The 21,124-nt window shown below is 40.4% G+C and overlaps 1 protein-coding gene across 1 annotated transcript in view; it reads left to right on the forward strand.

The window, feature by feature from the left end:
• LOC122447477 (ATP-binding cassette sub-family C member 4-like) overlaps positions 1-21,124 on the forward strand; it is a 1,659,665-nt gene that overhangs the window by 743,111 nt on the left and 895,430 nt on the right. Inside the window, exon 22 of the mRNA XM_043478123.1 lies at positions 623-742. Within this exon, the coding sequence (XP_043334058.1) occupies positions 623-742 (120 nt within the window). The remainder of the gene's footprint in view (positions 1-622; positions 743-21,124) is intronic.

Consider the following 21,124-nt stretch of genomic DNA (forward strand, 5'->3'; position numbering starts at 1 on the left):
AGAAACAGACTCAGCGATGTAGAAAACAAACATGGTTGTGAATGGGGAAAGGGAGAGAGGGATAAATTAGGAGTATGGGATTAACAGGTACACACTACTGTTTATATTACAGAGAAGCAACAAGCACAGGGAATTTCACTCAGTATCTCGTAACAACCTGTAACGGAAAATAGTCAGAAAACATAACTGAATCATTATGCTGTATACCAGAAACTAAAACATTATTGTAAATCAACTATACTTCATTATGTTTTCTGAAAAAATAGTGAACAATTACAACTGGAGGGATGTCAGAGAATTTGGAAAGAGGCATGTTTAAGAAGGAACTTGATATAATGAACTGGTAAGGAGTTTCTTTATGTAAATGTAGCTGTGATTTGAGTTTGATCAAAGATAGATTCAAAGAGAATCTTTCATTTCCAGGTTGTGAGCAGGACTTTGAGGGTCACATGGAGGCTTCTTTCCAAAAGGGATGTCATCCTTCTTCCCCCAGGCAGCCCTCCAGGAAGCCCCAAGTGTGTCCTTTGGCAGGACATATGACCACAGAGCCCAGGAGGCAGTGGTTTCCTCGCATCCAGCCTCCCTGACTTTCTCTGTCGTGTGTCTGTCTCTGCTTCCCCAGCTCGGAGCCCGGTGTTTTCCCTCTTAGCGTCTTCTCTCCGGGGACTCTGGACCATCCGGGCGTACAAAGCTGAACAGAGGTTTCAGGAACTGTTTGACTCACACCAGGATTTGCACTCAGGTCTGTAAGTTTCTGGAGATGATTTCAGAGATGGGATCTGCTGCCTTCTGAGGTCTGACATCCCTCTCAGGTGGTCTTGCTGGCCAGCACCAATCTCTGTGCTGCCGCACATCGCCCTCTGCACGCCTGCCTCCTCCACCCCTTTCTCTCAGCATCCCCTCTGTGCTCCCCTCTTCCGCTGTCCCCCCCTGCTTTTCTCCCCTGACCGGCTTGCACTGTCCTTCCTGCATGGAGCCCTGTGGCTTTCTGTTACTTTGGTGAGTGGGGGGTGGGGTGGGGTGCGAGGGTGGAAGGGGTGTCAACAAACTTGTTTTGGCAAAGAGTCAGACAGAAAATATTGTAGGTTTTATGTGCTTTGCTGTCTCTGTTGTAACTTTTCAACTTTCCTGTTGTAACACAAAGAGAGGCAAAGGTAATACATCAGCAAACAACTGTGGCTGTGTTCCAATAAAACTTTATTTATGGAACTAAGTGGTGGCCATTCTTGGCCCATAGGCTGTGGTTTGCTGACACATTTTTCAGTGTGCAGGGTGGCAAACATGATTGAGGAAAATGATTTCCTGATTTTCTGCCCACTTGATGTATATTTCTTTGTATCAGTAAAGATATTTTTCTAGGTAGAAATTTCAGAATTTCTTCTAAGTCTATAAAATTTTGGCCTATCTCTCTAACCTTTATTGAATTTTGAAGATAAAAGGGGATTTTGAAAGCCACATGCAGACTCTGTTGGCTGATGGTTGTCTAAACACTGGTTTCTGAAAGTGGACACATGCAGGGCCCTGTAGTGAGGGCAGAAGGTGCTGGAATCAGACTGTGAGCTGTGCTCTCTGCTGTCTGAGAGCTGGGAGCAGTTGGCCCTGTGAGAGGATGATCCTCACATTGAGCTCCAGCATAGCAGGAAACACACCAATGAGACTATTTTTCCATCTTCTTCCTTATGATTATATTTCTGTCTATAACCTGTGGGTTGAATTTTTCAGTGCATGCTTTCCACAAAGCCCCTGGACTGATTCCTGTGTGTCCCATACATTGTCTTATGTCAGAACCTAGCTCTCTGGAATCTTCAGGCTCCTTGGGTGTGTAACTTTGCTGTCTTACCTTGTGTAAAATCTTCTGTAGCTCAACCGAGAAAATGCTCTCCCTCATGAGAAGCAGCTAACATGTTTTTTCTGTTTATGTATTACACTTATTATGGTTCACAAATCCAGAGGCATGGTTCCTGCTTTTGACGATGTTCCGATGGCTCGCTGTGTATCTAGATGTCACCTGTGCCATCTTTGTCACCGTTGTTGCCTTTGGGGCCCTGATTCTTGCAGAAAGTAAGTACAGATGTGAATGACTATTTGCAGTATGCTTATGGCTTATAACTTCATCTGAAGTTATTAAGTTCTTTCCACCTTGCCTAATACATACTGTTTGGTTCTAATTAATTGTATTAAAGTCTTTGGAGCATGTGATTCCACAGTGTTGTCCATAAGAAGTCATTGTGTCTTGATGAGCCCTTCTATTTTTTTTTTTAAATCTTTCTTTGAATAGGTTGAGGTCTACGCAGCTGTAGCAAGCTGACCTTCTGAATGTGTCCCATAGTTGGGAGGAGAGAACCAAGTGTACAATTAAGCTTTTTGTTCAGCTTAGGGTTTAGGTTTTAGCTTTAGGCTACCCAAACCTCCTGGTTGTAGGGACCTAGTATACAGGGGTAAGAACTATCTCTGTAGCAAAGAATAGTATTCTCACTGTTGTGTGGGTACCAGATGAGCAGATGTTGGCATGTATGGCATGAATTCACCATTGCTAACTATTCCATAGTAACAGCATTGAATCTCTATTTTTATGTTGCCCCATAGGTGGCTTACAGGGTTTTAGTCCCCTGATCAGGAATTGAACTGTGGTCATGGCAGTCAAAGCACTGAGTCCTAACCACTGGATTGTCAAGGAAATCCCTGAATCTTTGATATGGAACAATGGGAGTAGTATTTTAGATTTAAAAGCACTGGCTCTTAAAACCCATTGCTTTGTTTTTGTGGTTTCACATGCAGCTGCGTTGAGATATGAAAAGTGAAAGTACATAATGATTTTTGAAACCATAATGATCAAAATCTGGATGATATAATCCTCACCTATATAATACTGTCAAATATATGTCAGTCCTATTAGGATTAATAAACTCATCTAATAGTCTGTGAATTCATAGTAGGTTTTTTTTTCACTGTACCATGGTCTCTATCAATAGATGATAAAAGTTTGAATACTGTCATTACATGCAAACAATTTAAATATAAAGGCCTCTTTTTTGTAAAGTGACAGAAAGAGTTGGGTGAGGGGTTGGGAATGAGACTGACTTGATTCTTCTTCCTCATTTAGCCTTGACTCCTGGACAGGTTGGCCTGGTCCTGTCTCTCACCCTCACGCTCCTGGGGATGTTCCAGTGGTGCGTCAGACAAAGCACCGAAGTGGAGAATATGGTGATGTTTCTCTTAACGTTCTTATCCTTTTTAAGTTGCCTTACCATTAAATGGCGTAAAAATAGTTCTTATGTAAAATAGTAAAACTTGTTTTTAAATCATGGTTTACAAAGATTTTTACATCCTCCTCCATCTCCTTAAAGTTAATGTAAAATAAAATATATACATCTTTTTCTCAGTCTTATGTGTGCCATGTCAGAAGGTTTTATATTCATCACAAGCTATCTTCAAATATAATAAATATGTCCATAGGAGGGAGGTTCTGAAATCGTGGAGAGGATATAAGCTAATTTCTTAGCAGCTTGTTTATTTCTGTTTGTTAATGAGTAATTCCTCATTTTTGGTAAAAGAAGAATTCAGTATTTTGGAGTTCATTTATTTAATTAGCAGGTTCCTCTGTCCCCCATTTTAGCATTTATTCTTGTGCTTGTTGAACACCTGAATTTGCTGGTGTTCCTTCTTTCTAGTAGGATAAACTCCTTTTCAGAATGTGCTCTTAAAGGTATGGAGGTATTGTTGTTTAGGAGGCCTTAGTCAACATGTAAATTCTAATCTCTTTAGAATATTTGCAACTTCTCCTAAAAGGGGAAAATAATAAAATTAAAATCTTTTCATTTTGTTCATCTAAAAGAGTAGAAGGTGACTAGTTATTAAAGTGAAGTTTGATGACCATCCAGTTCTGCTCATCGATAACACATGGCCCTTCTGTAGCCACACATTACTGATTGGCATCCACAGATACTCTTTTCTTTGACAAAATTCTTTTGTTTTTTATGCAGGTGTGTAAAGTGGATCAATAAAATCTTAGCATTCAATTCTCTAATTCTTTTAGTTTTAGTATAATGCTGAAGGAGGTAGCTGTAGGTGAAAGTGTTACAAATTGTTGAACAAGTTTGCAAATCATCAAAGGCCTCATCAGACTCTTACTGCTGTCTTTTGTGAATGCTAAGACCTGAGATCTTCTGAACCACAGAAAAGCTGATGTAAAGATATAAAGGCAGAATGTTTCATTTACAGTCTCTGAACATCCATAAACAAGACCCTCTGATACTAACTCCTGTGATGTCATATGTCTTTCAGATGATTTCAATAGAAAGAGGGACTGAATATATAGATCTTGAGAAAGAAGCACCCTGGGAACTCGAGTATCGTCCACCACCATCCTGGCCCTACAATGGAGTGATTTCCTTTAACAATGTGGGCTTCAGGTACAGCTTGGATGGGACTCTGGTATTGAAGGACCTGGGAGCATACATTCCCCTAGGAATAAAGGTTTGTTTCTGCCATTTGCCTCTTTCATGTCCAGCTAAAGATTTAGCACCATGTTTGCTCTTGCCTTCCTTGTCAGTGTGTCGGGGTTTCTCTTTGCTCCTCATGGATGCAGATTAGATCAGTGACATCATAGGTGAATCTTTCTTGGAAACTGATCATGGAATGGGGATCCCAGCCTTTCTTTCCCTATGTTGTGAGCCCCCTCATGGTGGTTGGTGGACTCTGGGTCCTGGGCTGGAATTTAACCTGTCAGAGGATACTATATGTGACACCTAATTGTTTATGTGGAGTCTTGGAAGTCAGCCCTGGCTCCCTGACACTAAGTCTTCAGTATCTCCTTCCTTTCTAGCCTTCTTTGTATTTCTGGAATCTTCTCTTATTCCCATGTTACTCTCTGGTTGCAGTCTCCTCTTCTGTTCCTTGGCTCTTTCCCATAGACTTGTCCTCCGCTCACCAACACTTAGCTGCCATCCGCCTGCCCTCCCACTCACAGACTACTTCTTTCTTTAGCACAGATCTGATCCTTACTGGGCTGGGTGAGCTGCTGCTGGAACCATAGTGCAGCCCTAAGTCCACTCCAGCAGGGGCTCTTCAGAGAAGAGCCCAGAATCATGACTCAGTCCTGGGTGAGGAACCAGAGCCCCCCATGGAGGTAGGGCCTAGAGACTCATTCAAAGGCAAAAGCAAATCAAAGGGAGCAGAAGAAGATCCTCATGAGAGACTGAAGAGAAGTTTGTGATCTGGACCTGCCAGCATCCCTGCTGGTGATGTTCCTTTCACACTCCAGCTTGGGGCCCTCAGCTGGGACCAGGGCAAAGTCTTGAAGAAGAGACTAAACCAGAGCAGACAAGGTGGTAGGAAGCTCTTTCCCACCTCCCTCTCCAGCCTCAAGTCCTAACACTCACATACCCTCTGCACCCAAGTCATGTGTAATGTGTAGATTCTCCCAAAGCATCACATCCTCCCTGTTGCTAGTGTGCACAAGCCACCTTCTACCTCAGAGACCCTTCCCTTCTGTCATCTGGCTGGTGGAAGTCTCCTCATTTTTATGGTCAACTCTAAAACATCTGCCTCTTCAAGCACCTCTATACTTCCACAGCATCTTACATATTCTTTTAAGATAGAGCTAATGGTATGCATAAGTATACCTATGGATTAATAATACCTATAGCTGATTCATCTTGATGTTTGGCAGAAACCAACACAATATTGTAAAGCAATTGTCCTTCAATGAAAAATTAAAAAAAAAAATAGGGCTAATGGTACACCTGTGTTCATGTAGCCAAAAGTTAGAAGCAACCCTAGTGTCCATGATGAAAGTGACAGATGAATGGATAAGCAAATGTGCTATATACTTACAATGAAATATTATTCAGCCTTAAAAAAAGAAGAAAATTCTGACCTTGGATGAGCCCTGTGGGCCTCATGACATATGAAATAACCCAGACACAATACTGTATGATTCTATTTATATGGGGTTCCTAGAATAGTCAAATTCATAAAGACAGGAAGTAGAATGGTGGTTTCCAGGGACTGAGGGAAGGGAATAGAGAGTTATTTTTTAGTGGGTACAGAATTTCAGTTTTACAAGGGAAAATACATTCTGGGGGTTGGCTGCACATCGGTGTGAATATACTTAACATTATAATCACTTAAAAATACTTAAATTGGTAAATTTTCTATTACAAGTATTTTACCATAATTAAAATAAAATATAGCAATTGTAATATGCTTTGTGATTTGGGGTCTGTATCTCACAGAACCCTGCAGCTTCTTAGGACCAGGGAACATCTTATTTTCAAGTTTATTCCTCTGAAAGTGGCATTCTTCGGGGCACAGAGAGGGTGCTGAGGACTGCTAGTTTTGAGGGTGAGTGAGTAACATACAGGTATGAGCATCAGTGACCAAAATACACACACAAGACAACTCCATAAATGACCAATTACCTAGTGTATTAAGTTTCTAAATAACCACTCTTTAAAACCCTCTCTGCCACATACCTACCTAGTGGAGTATAGCAATAATTTAATGAATGGTACCCTTGTGATAGAAATATATATTCAACCTAATGCCCAAATGATACACAGGGAACAGCTTCAGTTGGTCACACTAATACTCACTCCTAAGTATTACCAGTTTCATTGCAAGAAGGTAAGGACTGCTGCTGGGTTAACATTAAGCACAGCTCCTGATGTAGTCTTGTCCCTGAGAGCACTGTAGGGATTGTTTGCTTAACTTACTGCACCATGTTCATCAAATTTTCCATTGTCAACATAATTTCATTAATTTGAATGCCTTTAATTTCCCCCAAAGCTATAAAATGTGAATTATCTAAGAAACATCATAGTACAATTTAGGAACATAACAGATTTGTATTCTTCCATCTTAAGACCCTCAAATCATAGGATTACCTGCAATTCTAAAATGCTTGAGAGAAAATTGAATTTGGAGACTGAATTAATAAATGTGATAACTTGACTTTGATCTGTGTCTTGATCCACTCACAATCTCACTGTTAGCTTCATTTCTGTTTGGAGATTTTACCTGGGCAGCGTGTTCACAAAGTGATTTCACTCCACCTATGTGCATCCCAGGTTCCCCCTCCTGCTCACCTGTCCCAGCCCCTGTCACTCCTGGATACCCCTTTGGTGTTGGATTTGATTGAGAGAGGCTGCTGGGGTAGGGGAGGGGAGGTGGGCATGAGCCCACCCAATAGAAGTGGGGCTTTATTCTCTTTCCTTCAGTTTCTTCTGCTATCCTGATTCATGGAAGTTAAGAGTCAATGGAAAAAATTGATAGGTGCTATTCTGGTTTCTAATTTTCAGAAGAAATTGCAACTAAAAATAAAAACCCCAAGTGAAATAAATAGTAACCCAGGCTTCCTGGGCAGCTTCTGAACACAGGTTCCATTTTTAAATTAGATGATTTTTGGTTGATTTGCTCATTTTAGAAGGTAACTTGGCCATTATAAAGCATTTTCCAGCTCTTGAAAATTTTGTTTTCTTTCTTTCTCAGAGCTGTAACTTGGATAATACATTTTATACAAATGCTTACTAGACCTTGCTATAATGCACAAAATATTAGTTTCCTGTATTTTCTCCATTTTTACATAATATTCTCTCAGCAACCCCTCTCCTCACTCCCAGATTGTCCCACTTTCCCTGCCAGCTTCCTAAGTCCTTGTGACTCAGACTGTGATGTCAGGGCCAGCAGCACCTGCATCTCCTGGAGCTTCTTAGAAATGCAGAGTCTCAGGTTCACCCAGACCTCTTGACTCAGCATCGCATTTGAACAAGACCTCCCAGGAAAGTCCTTTCTCTCCCAGAAGCAATTTTTGATGACTGATAACCTATGATTCCCAAGAAACACCTTTTTCTTTTCTTTTTTTTAATGTTTCCATTTATTTTTATTAGTTGTAGGTGAATTACTTTACAATATAGTAGTGGTTTTTGTCATACATTGACATGAATCAGCCATGGATTTACATGTATTCCCCATCCCGATCCCCCCTCCCACCTCCCTCTCCACCCAATCCCTCTGGGTCTTCCCAGTGCACCAGGCCCGAGCACTTGTCTCATGCATCTAACCTGGGCTGGTGATCTGTTTCACACTAGATAATATACATGTTTCGATGCTGTTCTCTCAAAACATCCCACCCTCACCTTCTCCCACAGAGTCCAAAACAGCAGACGAATGGATAAGGAAGCTGTGATACATATACACCATGGAATATTACTCAGCCCATTAAAAAGAATTCATTTGAATCAGTTCTAATGAGATGGATGAAACTGGAGCCCATTATACAGAGTGAAGTAAGCCAGAAAGATAAAGACCAATACAGTATACTAACACATATATATGGAATTTAGAAAGATGGTAATGATAACCCTGTATGCAAAACAGAAAAAGAGACACAGATGTACCTTTTTCCTTTTAAAAAACTTTTTATTTTGTATTGGGGTATAGCCGATTAACAAACAATGTTGTGATAGTTTCAGGTGAACCTTGAAGGGACTCAGCCATACATGTACATGTATCCTTTCTCCCCCAAACTCCCCTCCCGTCATGGCTGCTGCACAATATTGAGCAGAGCTCCCTGTGCCACACAGTAGGTCCTTGTTGGTTCTCCATTTTAAATACAGCGGTGTGTACCTGCCCATCCCAAACTCTCTAACTCTCCCTTCTCCCTATCATTCTCCCCAGCAACTATAAGTTCATTCTTGAAGTCTGAGAGTCTGTTTTGTAGGTAAGTTTATTTGTATCATTTCTTTTTAGATGCCACATAAAAGGAATTTCATCCAATATCTCTCCTTCACTGTCTGACTTATTTCACTCATTATGACACTCTCTGGGTCCATCCATGATGCTGCAAGTGGCAGTATTTCATTATTTTTAATGGCTGAGATTTATTCCATTGTATATATGTTCCACAGCTTCTTTATCCATTCCTCTGTCAGTGGACATTTAGATTGCTTCCATGTTTTGGCTGCTCTAAACAGTGCTGCAATGGTCATTGGGGTATAAGTATCTTTTTGAATAAAGTTTTTATCTGGATAAATGCCCATGAGTGGGATTGCAGGGTCATAAGGTAGCTCTATTTTTAGTTTTCTAAGAAACCTCCATACTGTTCTCCATAGTGGCTGTACCAATTTGCATTTCCACCAACAGTGTAGGAGGATTCCCTTCGCTCCACACCCTTTCCAGTATTTATTGTTTGTGGATTTTTTGATGATAGCTATTCTGACTGGTGTGAGGTGATATCGCATTGTAGTTTTGATCTGCATTTCTCTAATAATTAGTGATGTTGAGCATCTTTTCATGTGCCTATTGACCATCTCTGTGTCTTCTTTGGAGAAATTTCTATATAGGTTTTCTGCCCATTTTTTGAGTGAATTGGTTGCTTTGATGCTGTTAAGCATCCTCAGCTGTTTGCAAATTTGGGGGCTAATCCCTTATTGGTCACATAATTTGCAACTCTTTTCTCTTGATCTGTGGATTATCTTTTCATTTTGTTTATTATTTCCTCTTGAGAAACCCATATGCAGGTCAGGAAGCAACAGTTAGAACTGGACATGGAACAACAGTCTGGTTCCAAATAGGAAAAGGGGTACGTCAAGGCTGTTTATTGTCACCCTGATTATTTAACTTATATGCAGAGTACATCATGAGAAATGCTGGACTGGAGGAAGCACAAGCTGGAATCAAGATGGCTGGGTGAAATATCAATAACCTCAGATATGCAGATGACACCACTCTTATGGCAGAAAGTGAAGAACTAAAGAGCCTCTTGATGAAAGTGAAAGAGAAGAGTGGAAAAAGTTGGCTTAAAGCTCAACATTCAGAAAACTAAGATCATGGCATCTAGTCCCATCACTTCATGGCAGATAGATTGGGAAAGGGTGGAAACAATGGCTGACTTTATTTTTCTGGGCTCCAAAATCACGGCAGATGGTGACTGTAGCAATGAAATTAAAAGACGCTTACTCCTTGGAAGGAAAGTTATGACCAACCTAGACAGTATATTAAAAAGCAGAGACACTACTTTGCCAACAGACGTCTGTCTAGTCAAGGCTATGGCTTTTCCAGTGGTCATGTATGGTGTGAGAGTTGAACTGTAAAGAAAGCTGAGTGTCGAAGAACTGATGCTTTTGAACTGGTGGTGTTGGAGAAGACTCTTGAGAGTCCCTTGGACTGCAAGAAGATCCAACCAGTCCATCCTAAAGGAGATCAGTCCTGGATGTTCATTGGAAGGACTGATGCTGAAGCTGAAACTCTAGTATTTTAGCCACCTGATGCAAAGAGCTGACTCATTGGAAAAGACCCTGTTGCTGGGAAGGATTGAGGGCAGGAGAAGGGGATGACAGAGGATGAGATGGTTGGATGGCATCATCAGCTTGATGGACATGGGTTTGGGTGAACTCCGGGAGTTAGTGATGGACAGGGAGGCTGGCATGCTGTGATTCATGGGGTCACAAAAAGTCGGACATGACTGAGTGACTGAACTGAACTGAACTTGCTATGCAAAAGGTTTTGAGTTTAATTGGTGGTGGCTGGTGGTTTACTCTTGTGACCCCATGGACTGTAGGCTGCTGGCTCCTCTGTCCATGGGATTTCTCCAGGCAAAAATACTGAAATGGGTTGCCATTTCCTTCTCTAGGGGATCTTCCCAACCGAGGGATCAAACCCAGGTCTCCTGCATTGCAGGCAGATTCTTTACCCACTGATTTGCTTAAGTAGGTTCTGTTTATTTATTTTTATTTTTATTTCCATTATTCTGGGATACAGATCAGAAAAGATATTGCAATGCTTTATGTCAGAGGGTGTTCTGCCTATATTTTCCTCTAGAAGTTTTATAGTATCCAGTTTCACATTTAGGTCTTTAATCCATTTTGAGCTTATTTTTGTGTATGGAGTCAAAGGTAGATCTAATTTCATTTTTTTTACATGTAACTTTCCAGTTTTCCCAGCACCATTTGTTTAAGAAACTGTCTTTCCAAGAAACATCCTTTGACAGTTTGAAATTAAGTTCGTGAATCTCCCATGAATCTCTAGTGTCTGAGCATGAGGCTCTGGAAAGTTCTGTGCCACTTACCCTACAGATTTATTTACTTTCATATTCTACAAACTGTGCCCTTACATCATAAGTTAATTCTGTGAGATTCTACTGCATCTTTAATGCAGTAGAATTTACATCTTTAAATGGAGTCTGTCTCCATCACAGGCAGTTTTCATCCTGCTCCGGCCTTTGCCACACCAGCCTCCTGTGGGGACTGGGGGGATTTCCCTCAGGCTCAGCCCTGCCTGGATCTGGAGTCAGAGACAGACCATGGCAGCAGTGTATATGGACCCTTTCACCACCTGTTGGGATACAAAGTGAGTCCTGCTGCCCTAAGCAGGGCATGAGGTCTCTTCATGTGCCCCACTTAACTGCAGGTTTCTCTCCCGGTCCAGCTGTAGGTGTTGGTTTTTCCTGCTGACAGCCAGCCCACCTGACCTCAGGTATCCTCTTTCCTCAGAGGTGTCAGCCCCCTTGTTCCACCTAACATGTTATATGTACCTGTATTGAAATCATGCTTTAACTGTTTAGCAATAGGACCTATATGTAAAGCCAGTTGTTATAAGTGCAACTACACCTCTCTGCATGTTCTCTATCTAGACAGAGACATAATAAGGTGTCAGGTCATCCAGGTAATAAGGAGGCCATCAGCAGATGGAAAAGAGGCTGACACATGGGTTTATGTCCCATGCTGCAACTTATGGGCTCTGTTATTTCAAGCAGACTAATTCATCTTATAAGCCTCAATATTTTCTTTTCCTTAATGGAAATGATAGGACCTAACCTCTAGGGTAGTTGTACAACCTAAGCAAGATAAGACATGTAAAACAAACAGAGTGGAGACCAGTGCACAGTAGATGCACTTAGAGAAAGAAAACTGTCATTTTCATAAAGTACAAAATGACCTTGTATGGGTGTGTGCTCAGTCATGTCTGACTCCCTGAAGTCCCATGAACTGTAGCCCTCTAGGTTCCTCTGTCCATGGAATTTTCCAGGCAAGAATACTAGAGTGGGTTGCCATTTCCTATCTGAAGGGATCTTCCCAACCCAGAGATTAAATTCTCATCTCTTGTGTCTGCTGCATTGGCAGGCAGATTCTTTATCACTAGAGCCACCTTAGACACTAACAAAGTGTAAATTCTTGTCTGTCCATGAAAATGAGAGGTTAGAATTTTGCAATTGTACTTATAGGAACCATTGTACCATAGGGACTATCTGACATGTCTGTCTCTCTGTCCAGCTTATATATGGTAAAAGATTTTCCCATAAATTTCTCTAGCCTTAGTTAAAAATCTCAGCTTTCTACAGAAACCTCTTTTGTGTAGGACTTCACAGGTAATACAGGTAGTACCGAGGCAAATCCAGTTTAGATCCTACTATTAACACATTCCAGGTGGCTCAGCGGTAGAGAATTCTCCTGCAGTTCAGGAGACACGGCTTAATCTCTGTGTTGGGAATATCCCCTGGAGAAGGAAATGGCAACCCACTCCAGTATTTTGGCCTGGGAAATTCTATGGACAGAGAAGTTTGGCAGGCTAAAGTCCATGGGGTTGCAAAAGAATCTAACACAGCTGAGACACTAAACAACAATTAACACATCCAGTTCCATTGAAGAAATAAGAAAAAGGCTATATTAGCTTTGTAAGAGAAGAGGTGGTCAGAATTTTTATGGAAGTTTTGAAAATGATAACATAACATCTGTTAGGGTTGGGAGATCCATTGGATCATCGAAAAAAGCAAGACAGTTACAGAAAAGGATCTACTTCTGCTTTTTTGACTATGGCAAATCCTTTGACTGCATGGATCACAGTAAACTGTGGAAAGTTCTTAAAGAGATGGGAATACTAGACCACCTTACCTGCCTCTTGAGAAACCTGTATGCAGGTCAGGAAGCAAAAGTTAGAACTGGTCATGGAACAACAGACTGGCTCCAAATAGGAAAAGGAGTATGTCAAGGCTGTATATTGTCACCCTGCTTATTTAACTTATATGCAGAGTACATCATGAGAAACGCTGGGCTGGAAGAAGCACAAGCTGGAATCAAGATTGCTGGGAGAAATATCAATAACCTCAGATATGCAGATAATGCCACCCTTATGGCAGAAAGCAAAGAAGAACTAAAGAGCCTCTTGATGAAAATGAAAGAGGAGAGTGAAAAAGTTGGCTTAAAGCTCAACAGCAGAAAACTAAGATCATGGCATCCAGTGCCATCTCTTCATGACAAATAGATGGAGAAACAATGGAAACAGTGAGAGACTTTATTTATTTATTTATTGGCTCTAAAATCACTGCAGATGGTGACTGCAGCCATGAAATTAAAAGATGCTTACTCCTTGGAAGGAAAGTTATGACCAACCTAGACAGTATATTAAAAAGCAGAGACATTACTTTTCCAACAAAGGTCTGTCTAGTCAAAGCTCTGGTTTTTCCATTAGTCATGTATGAATGTGACAGTTGGACTGTAAAGAAAGCTGAGCACTGAAGAATTGATGCTTTTGAACTGTGGTGATGGAGAAGACTCTTGAGAGTCCCTTGGACTGCAAGGATATCCAATCAGTCCACCCTAAAGTAAATCAGTCCTAAATATTCATCAGAAGGACTGATGTTGAAGCTGAAACTCCAATACTTTGGCCACCTGATGCTAAGAACTAACCCTTTGAAAAAGATTCTGATGCTGGGAAAGTTTGAAGGCAGGAGGAGAAGGGGATGACAGAGGATGAGATGGTTGGATGGCATCACCGACTCGATGGACATGAGTTTGAGTAAGCTCCAGGAGTTGGTGATGGACAGGGAAGCCTGGCGTGCTACAGTCCATAGGGTCACAAAGAGTTGGACACAACTGAGCAAGTGAACTGAGGGTTGCAAAAAAGGCACATGAGGGGACAGGGAGAACATTTCTGAGGAATTAGGTGTGAGAGACAGACTTAGTGATGTATGATTAAGGTTTCAGCAGATGGAAATATTCATGAAAGGCATTCCAGGCATTAGGACCAGCATAAACAAAAACACGATGCCTTGATCCAGTGAATGAAGAGGCACCTGCAAAGCATCCAGGGAATAGAACAACAGGGTGTGTAACACACATTTTCATGTTCAGCCCTCACTACTAGCTAGTGACCCCAAGGAAGTTGACTTGTGGAGATGAAGATTAGAGAGGTAAGTGGGGATAATTTTGTAGAAGAGATGTCCTGGGTTGGAGTGATGGGCACAGAGCCAGCCTTGGAGTTTAATCTGAGCAGTGAGGGCACGTGAATAAGAGTAGGCAGATGAGGCAGGCAGGGAGTCTGTAGCTGTTGTGCCTCCAGCTAGACATCCTGGGAAAGTGTTTCCACTTTTTGGAAACAAGTTGAAGTGGATTAAAACAAAGCTATAGCACCCATGTTTGTGAATGTGCAGAAAAACAGGTGGGAGTGGAAAATGGTATCACATTTCTGGAAGGTAGGTTGGCAGTACTTAAAGCTTCCTCTGAAACTGTTCATATCTGATTTTCAGCAATTCTACATCTGAGAATTTATCTTATGAAAATAATTAAGGTGTTTTCAAAGTTTTAGCTTCTATTTAACACAGAATTTTTTATGATGGCAAAATATTAGACTGCCTAAATATCCACCACTAGGGAGTTTGTTGAATAAATAATCAATATATTGTAATAGTCTGGCGTGCTAGTGGTAAAGAACCCACCTGCCAATGCAGGAGGTTTGGTCCCTGGGTTGAGAGGATCCCCTGGAGGAGGGCATGGCAACCCACTCCAGTATTCTTGCCTAGAGAATCCCCAAGGACAGAGGAGCCTGGTAGTCTGTGGGGTTGCAAAAAGTAGGACATGACTGAGCACACATAGCACATACTGTAAAAATATGTAACCACTAAAATAAGTATTTTTATGAAATACTAAATGAAAACAGATTACAACAGTATGTTCATATTAGTCTCATATTGTTTAAATATATGAATTTGTATCTTTAAGAATTCACAGGTCTACATCAACATCTTAAGAATGGTTTTGCCAGAGTGCTGGGCTGAGGGCTAATATTCATTTGCTTTTCAAATTCACCTGTACCAATTATGATTAAGGGAAGTATTTGTTTTACTTTGTTCTTTTAGAAGGTAATACAGCCTGGCATTCAGGTGCTAAATGTGGCCATTAAAATAATGGTTTGAGTTATGAAATAGAGTAGTCTTCAGAGCTTGGCATCATGCTGCACTCAGGGCAGGCTGTAAGTAAGGGTTGTGAGCCTGAGAAGAGAGTAATGAGAGTAAAGTGGGGAAGTCAGAAGAAAGGGTTGTTTTACATTGGGCATTGAGTGTTGATCATGTTGGGTTTCATGTATGAAGAGAGATCCATGTGCAAGTGTCTAACAAGTTGGTGTGTCATCAGAGACCAGCCTTGGCCTGCTTGGGAAAACAGGATGGGCAGTAACAAAGCAGCTAAAATAAGACAATCTCCAGGTGTCTTTGGTTTTAGTAATATAAACTTTCTGATACTGGTGGCACTCTACATGGGCAATTGGTTAGACATATTGGTGACCTGGGAAGGATTTTTAGACTGTAGTTTTGATGACTGAACTGTAGAAACAGCCAGAACTGAGTTTTCTTTGAGCTGCTTTTTTCTTACTCTTCTCACTTTGAATTCACAGTCCTCTGGTTGTGAGCACCCTGTGAGAAGGTTCCTTGTCGTATCTCAGCCAATTACACAAAGTCTACAAATGCTCCCATTTGCACAGATGGGTCAATTTCAGCAGAGCTGATATCGTGGGGACATACGCATATTCTAACAGATAATTTTCACCTGTGTTGTGGTGAGTGTTGATGTACACATGAAAACACCCAGAAATACAGGCATACCTTGCTTTATTATATTTCACAGATAGTGTTTTTTTCTTTAAACAAGTTGAACATTTCTGGCAACCCTGAATTGAGGTAGTCCATCAGCACCATTTTCCATCAGCATTTGCTCACTTTGTGTCTCTGTCACATTTTAGTAATTCTTGCAGTCTTTCACACTTTTTCATTATTGTATTTGTTGTGATAATCTGTGATCAGTGTTCTTGAGGCTTAGGTGATGGTTAGCATTTTTATAGCAGTGAAGTACTTGAAAATTAAGGACTGTACATTGTTTTTCAGACATAATGCTATCATACACTTAGTAGACTACAGTATAGTGCAAAAGTAACTTTTATATGCACAGAGAAAAAAAATTCATATGACTTGCTTTATTTTGTGATAATCACATTATTGTAATGATCTGGGACCAAATCTGCAATATCTTTGAGGCCTGTCTGTACACAGAACCCATGAGTTCTGTGTAGAGATACACACACACACACACACACACACACACACACACACAAAGACTTGCCTAAATGTTGAGAATGGTCCATCTATACCATATAAATTACGGTTTAACATAAGGTACAAAATGGCCACAAAGATAATTTAAATTAGCTAAAGCTGCTTTTCTTACATTTAGTTTCGATAAAGATAAATTATTTTTTGAAATGCCAAGGTTGGTTTTACAGACAGATTCTAAGCTTAGGAGATATTCAAATAGAAAATATGAAAAGTTCCATGCATGAGCATTCTGATTACAGTGTTCAGAAAGATTTAGTTCTTCTCTGTTTAAAGCCATGAGTTTTAAAATTTTACTGAATTAATTTACAAATGATTGAAATCATGTCTTATTCTCCTCATTGATTACAAATTCCTAAATAAAGATGAATTTATTTCTTGGGCAAGCTCATTGGTTATAAAAGGCAGTTTCTGCGTACACTGTTTGAATGCGCACAGTGAAAAGCCAATTCTTACAGTATTATTTTATTCCTGACCAGCATTTTACCTACATTGCACGATGTTTTAATTGTAGTTCGTGCACTTAATTTGTCTCTGCTTTGGTTTTAATGACTAGACTGACACTTCACATGTATCTTTCCAAAGTGCAATTGTTAAGTATTAATTTGCTTATAAAGTGCCTTTGAAGTGCTGAGAAGAAAGGTCCCATATGAATAGCAAATGTCGTTCAATTCATAATGTGTATTTTGTCTACAGGCCTCTGTCTTTTAAGACACTGAGACCTGCATTTTATAATTTTAAGATGCTTCCTTTTCAAGATAGAATATAATTAAGATACTTAATATCAAGAAGTGATTTAGTTTCTCTACCAAAGAATAATTCCTCTTAAATAATAGATTCCTGAGAAAGTGATTATTTGTTTGTTTGTTTGGTTTTTTCATAAAATATAACACTTCTGACTTGACCTGTTGACATCTCTGTAAATTTACCCACATAATTCTCAAGGTCAAAATATAAAGACAGTAGGAATAAAGATAATTTAAGCTGACTTCTTATGGATCACTTAGGAGACTTCTGGCTTTTCATTGCCAGTAGATTGATCCTGTTATTTTTAACTTTAACTTAAGACTGGGGGTGGGGAGGGAGTCTCAACCTGGGGTCAGTTGTCAATGTCTGACATTTTTGGTTGCACAATGTGGGAGTGCTTCTGGTATCTAGTGCGTAGAGCTCATGGCTACTGCTAAACATCCTACAAATCACAGCACAGCCCCTTGACCTGCAACAATGAATCTTCTGACCCATAATATTAGCAGGGCCATGATTTAGAAATGTATAGACTACTGTTTATATAGAACTTTAAAAATTCATCTTCAATATCCAGGGTTTCTCCCAGGTTTGTTGCATATTAAATCTTAATCCCTCCTGGGTCTCTTTACAGGTTTGCATTGTGGGAAGAACAGGAGCTGGAAAACGTTCCCTCATCGCTGCCCTTTTTAGATTGTCAGAACCAGAAGGTAGAATTTGGATTGATGAGATCTTGACAACTAGCATGGGACTTCATGATTTAAGAAAGAAAATTGTCAGTTGTATCTCAGGTATGTAACTCATAGCATTCTCAGTAGTTCTTTTTATAAGGCACCTAAGTTTAATTGTTTTTAATTTGATTGTTTTTTTCGAATTGCATGAAAGTGTTGGTCTTTTTTTGGCCCAATAGAGCATATTTTGAACAGCAGATATTTTCAACAGATATTTTCATGAGATACCAGATTTCATTTGTTTTTGTTTGTTTGTTTTGTGTGTGTGTGTGCGATTTAGTAATTTACTCAGATTTCTGGACTCAGACTTCCTCAGGTGCCACAATTTTATCCATTGATAACCACAATTCTGAGAACAAAAGGATCAATGGCTTGTTTAGCACTAGAGAGGTTCCTAAAGGGAAACACAGATTTTAAATGTCTTACAGATAGAGTTTTGCAAAGCTACCTTTTCAAAGTTGATTATCTCCCTGGAGAAGCTTCTGTGAAACTTCAGGGTTGTGAGAATTACAGGGTGTATAGATGCTTTGTGGAGAGCTTTTAGAATTCAGCCATTAGTAAATGATTTTAATCAGGCAGACAGTACAAAATAGTGGGAAAAAAACACAGGGCATAGAATTCCATGTCTGTGCACCACAGTTTTCTCTCCCTTACAGTTAACAGTTATCAACAGTTAACAGTATCAACATCTCAAGCTGTCGTGAGGACTAAAAATAGGTCATTGCATGTGGGATGCTTCTATTAGACCCAATACGTAGTTGCTGTAATTGTGGAGCATTGAATTGACCAACTCCTCCTGAGCTCTGATTGTGTTTTCTTTGGTTCTGCTTCTTAAAGAAGTATGACTTGGGACTTCCCTGGGTTCAGTGGTTAAGACTTGGTGTTTCTACTGCAGGGTGCACCGGTTTGATCCCTGCTTGAGGAATTAAGACCCCACATGCAATGAGGTACAGTTCAGTTCAGTCACTCAGTCATGTCCGACTCTTTGTGGCACCATGGACCACAGCCCACCAGGCCTCCCTGTCCATCACCAACACCTGGAGTTTACTCAAACTCATCTCCTTTGAGTCAGTGATGCCATCCAACCATCTCATTGTCTGTCATCGCCTTCTCCTCCTGCCTTCAGTCTTTCCCAGCATCAGGGTTTTTTCAAGTGAATGAGCTCTTTGCATCAGGTGGCCAAAGTATTGGAGTTTCAGCTTCAACATCAATCCTTCCAATGAATATTCAGGACTGATTTCTTTTAGGATGGACTGGTTGGATATCCTTGCAGTCCAAGGAACTCTCAAGAGTCTCCTCCAACACCACAGTTCAAAGGCATTAATGCTTCAGTGCTCAGCTTTCTTTATAGTCCAACTCACACATCCATACATGACTACTAGAAAAACCATAGCCTTGATTAGACAGACATTTGTTGGCAAAGTAATGTCTCTGCTTTTTAATATGCTGTCTAGGTTGGTGATAAGTTTCCTTCCAAGGAGTAAGTGTCTTTTAATTTTATGGCTGAAGTCACCATCTGCAGTGATTTTGGAGCCAAAAAAAAAAAAAAAAAAGTCAGCCACTGTTTCCCCATCTATTTGCCATGAAGTGATGGGACAAGATGCCATGATCTTAGTTTTCTAAATGTTGAGCTTTAAGACAACTTTTTCACTCTCCTCTTTTTATTTTCATCAAGAGGTTCTTTAGTTCTTCTTCACTTTCTGCCATAAGGGTGGTGTCATCTGCATATTTGAAGTTACTGACATTTCTCCCGGCAATCTTGATTCCAGCTTGTGCTTCCTCCAGCCCAGCATTTCTCATGATGTACTCTGCATATAAGTTAAATAAGCAGGGTGACAATATATAGCCTTGATGTACTCCTTTTCCTATTTGCAACCAGTCTGTTGTTCCATGTCCAGTTCTAACTATTGTTTCCTGACCTGTATACAGGTTTCTCAAGAGGCAGATCAGGTGGTCTGGTAGTCCCATCTCTTTCAGAAGTTTTCAGTTTATTGTGATCCACACAGTCAAAGGCTTTGGTGTAGTCAATAAAGCAGAAATAGATGTTTTTTCTGGAACTCTCTTGCTTTTTTGATGATCCAACAGATGTTGGCAATTTGATCTCTGGTTCCTCTGCCTTTCCTAAAACCAGCTTGAACATCTGGAAGTTCAGAGTTCACGTATTGCTGAAGCCTGGCTTGGAGAATTTTGAGCATTACTTTACTAGTGTGTGAGATGAGTGCAATTGTGCAGTAGTTTGAACATTCTTTGGCATTGCCTTTCTTTGTGATTGGAATGAAAACTGAGCTTTTCCAGTCCTGTGGCCACTGCTGAGTTTTCCAAATTTGCTGGCATATTGAGTGCAGCACTTTTACTGCATCATCTTTTAGGATTTGAAATAGCTCAACTGGAATTCCATCGCATCCACTAGCTTTGTTCTTAGTGATGCTTCCTAAGGCCCACTTGACTTCACATTCCCGGATGTCTGGCTCTAGGCGAGTGATCACACCATTGTGATTATCTGGGTCATGAAGATATTTTTTGTATGGTTCTTCTGTATATGGCTGCCACCTCTTAATATCTGCCGGGACCAGCCGGCAAAGAGAACAAGTCCCGACCGCAGCAGCACGGAAGCCTGAGAAAAAGAAGCTGAAAGTAAAGGATGGGGTCGAGAGGGCTGAATGCTCTTTAGGCAAGTCAGCAACTTTATTGAGTAAAACATCTACCTTTATACTAGTAGAAGCAGAAAACATAGTTCATAAAAAATGTCATCTGGTGTATGTCACATCAATACAATTCTTTGTCTTAAGTGATTGCAGAAGCTTACATCTTGTTTTTGGCATTCCAAGATAAACTACTAAGTAAAGGTCACTACTGCATTTTTCTCAAGGAAGAACAAAGGAGACCTGGCAAATGTTTTACTACTTTATCATGGGGAGGCAGGACAGGGAATGGCCTCTTTCAAGGCTTTTCCCAGGGCCGTTTTGGGCCTTGAGCAGGCCGGCTACCTGCAAATATCTTCTGCTTCTGTTAGTTCCATACCATTTCTGTCCTTTATTGAACCCATCTTTGCATGAAATGTTCCCTTGGTATCTCTAATTTTCTTGAAGAGATCTCTAGTCTTTCCCGTTCTATTGTTTTCATCTGTTTCTTTGCACTGATCACTGAGGAGGGATTTCATATCTTTCCTTGGTATTCGTTGGAACTCTGTATTCAAATGGGAATATCTTTCCTTTTCTCCTTTGCTTTTTGCTTCTCTTATTTTCACAGCTATTTGTAAGGCCTCCTCTTA

This window comes from Cervus canadensis, chromosome 9 (genome assembly GCF_019320065.1).
Source record: "Cervus canadensis isolate Bull #8, Minnesota chromosome 9, ASM1932006v1, whole genome shotgun sequence".
NCBI lineage: Eukaryota > Metazoa > Chordata > Mammalia > Artiodactyla > Cervidae > Cervus > Cervus canadensis.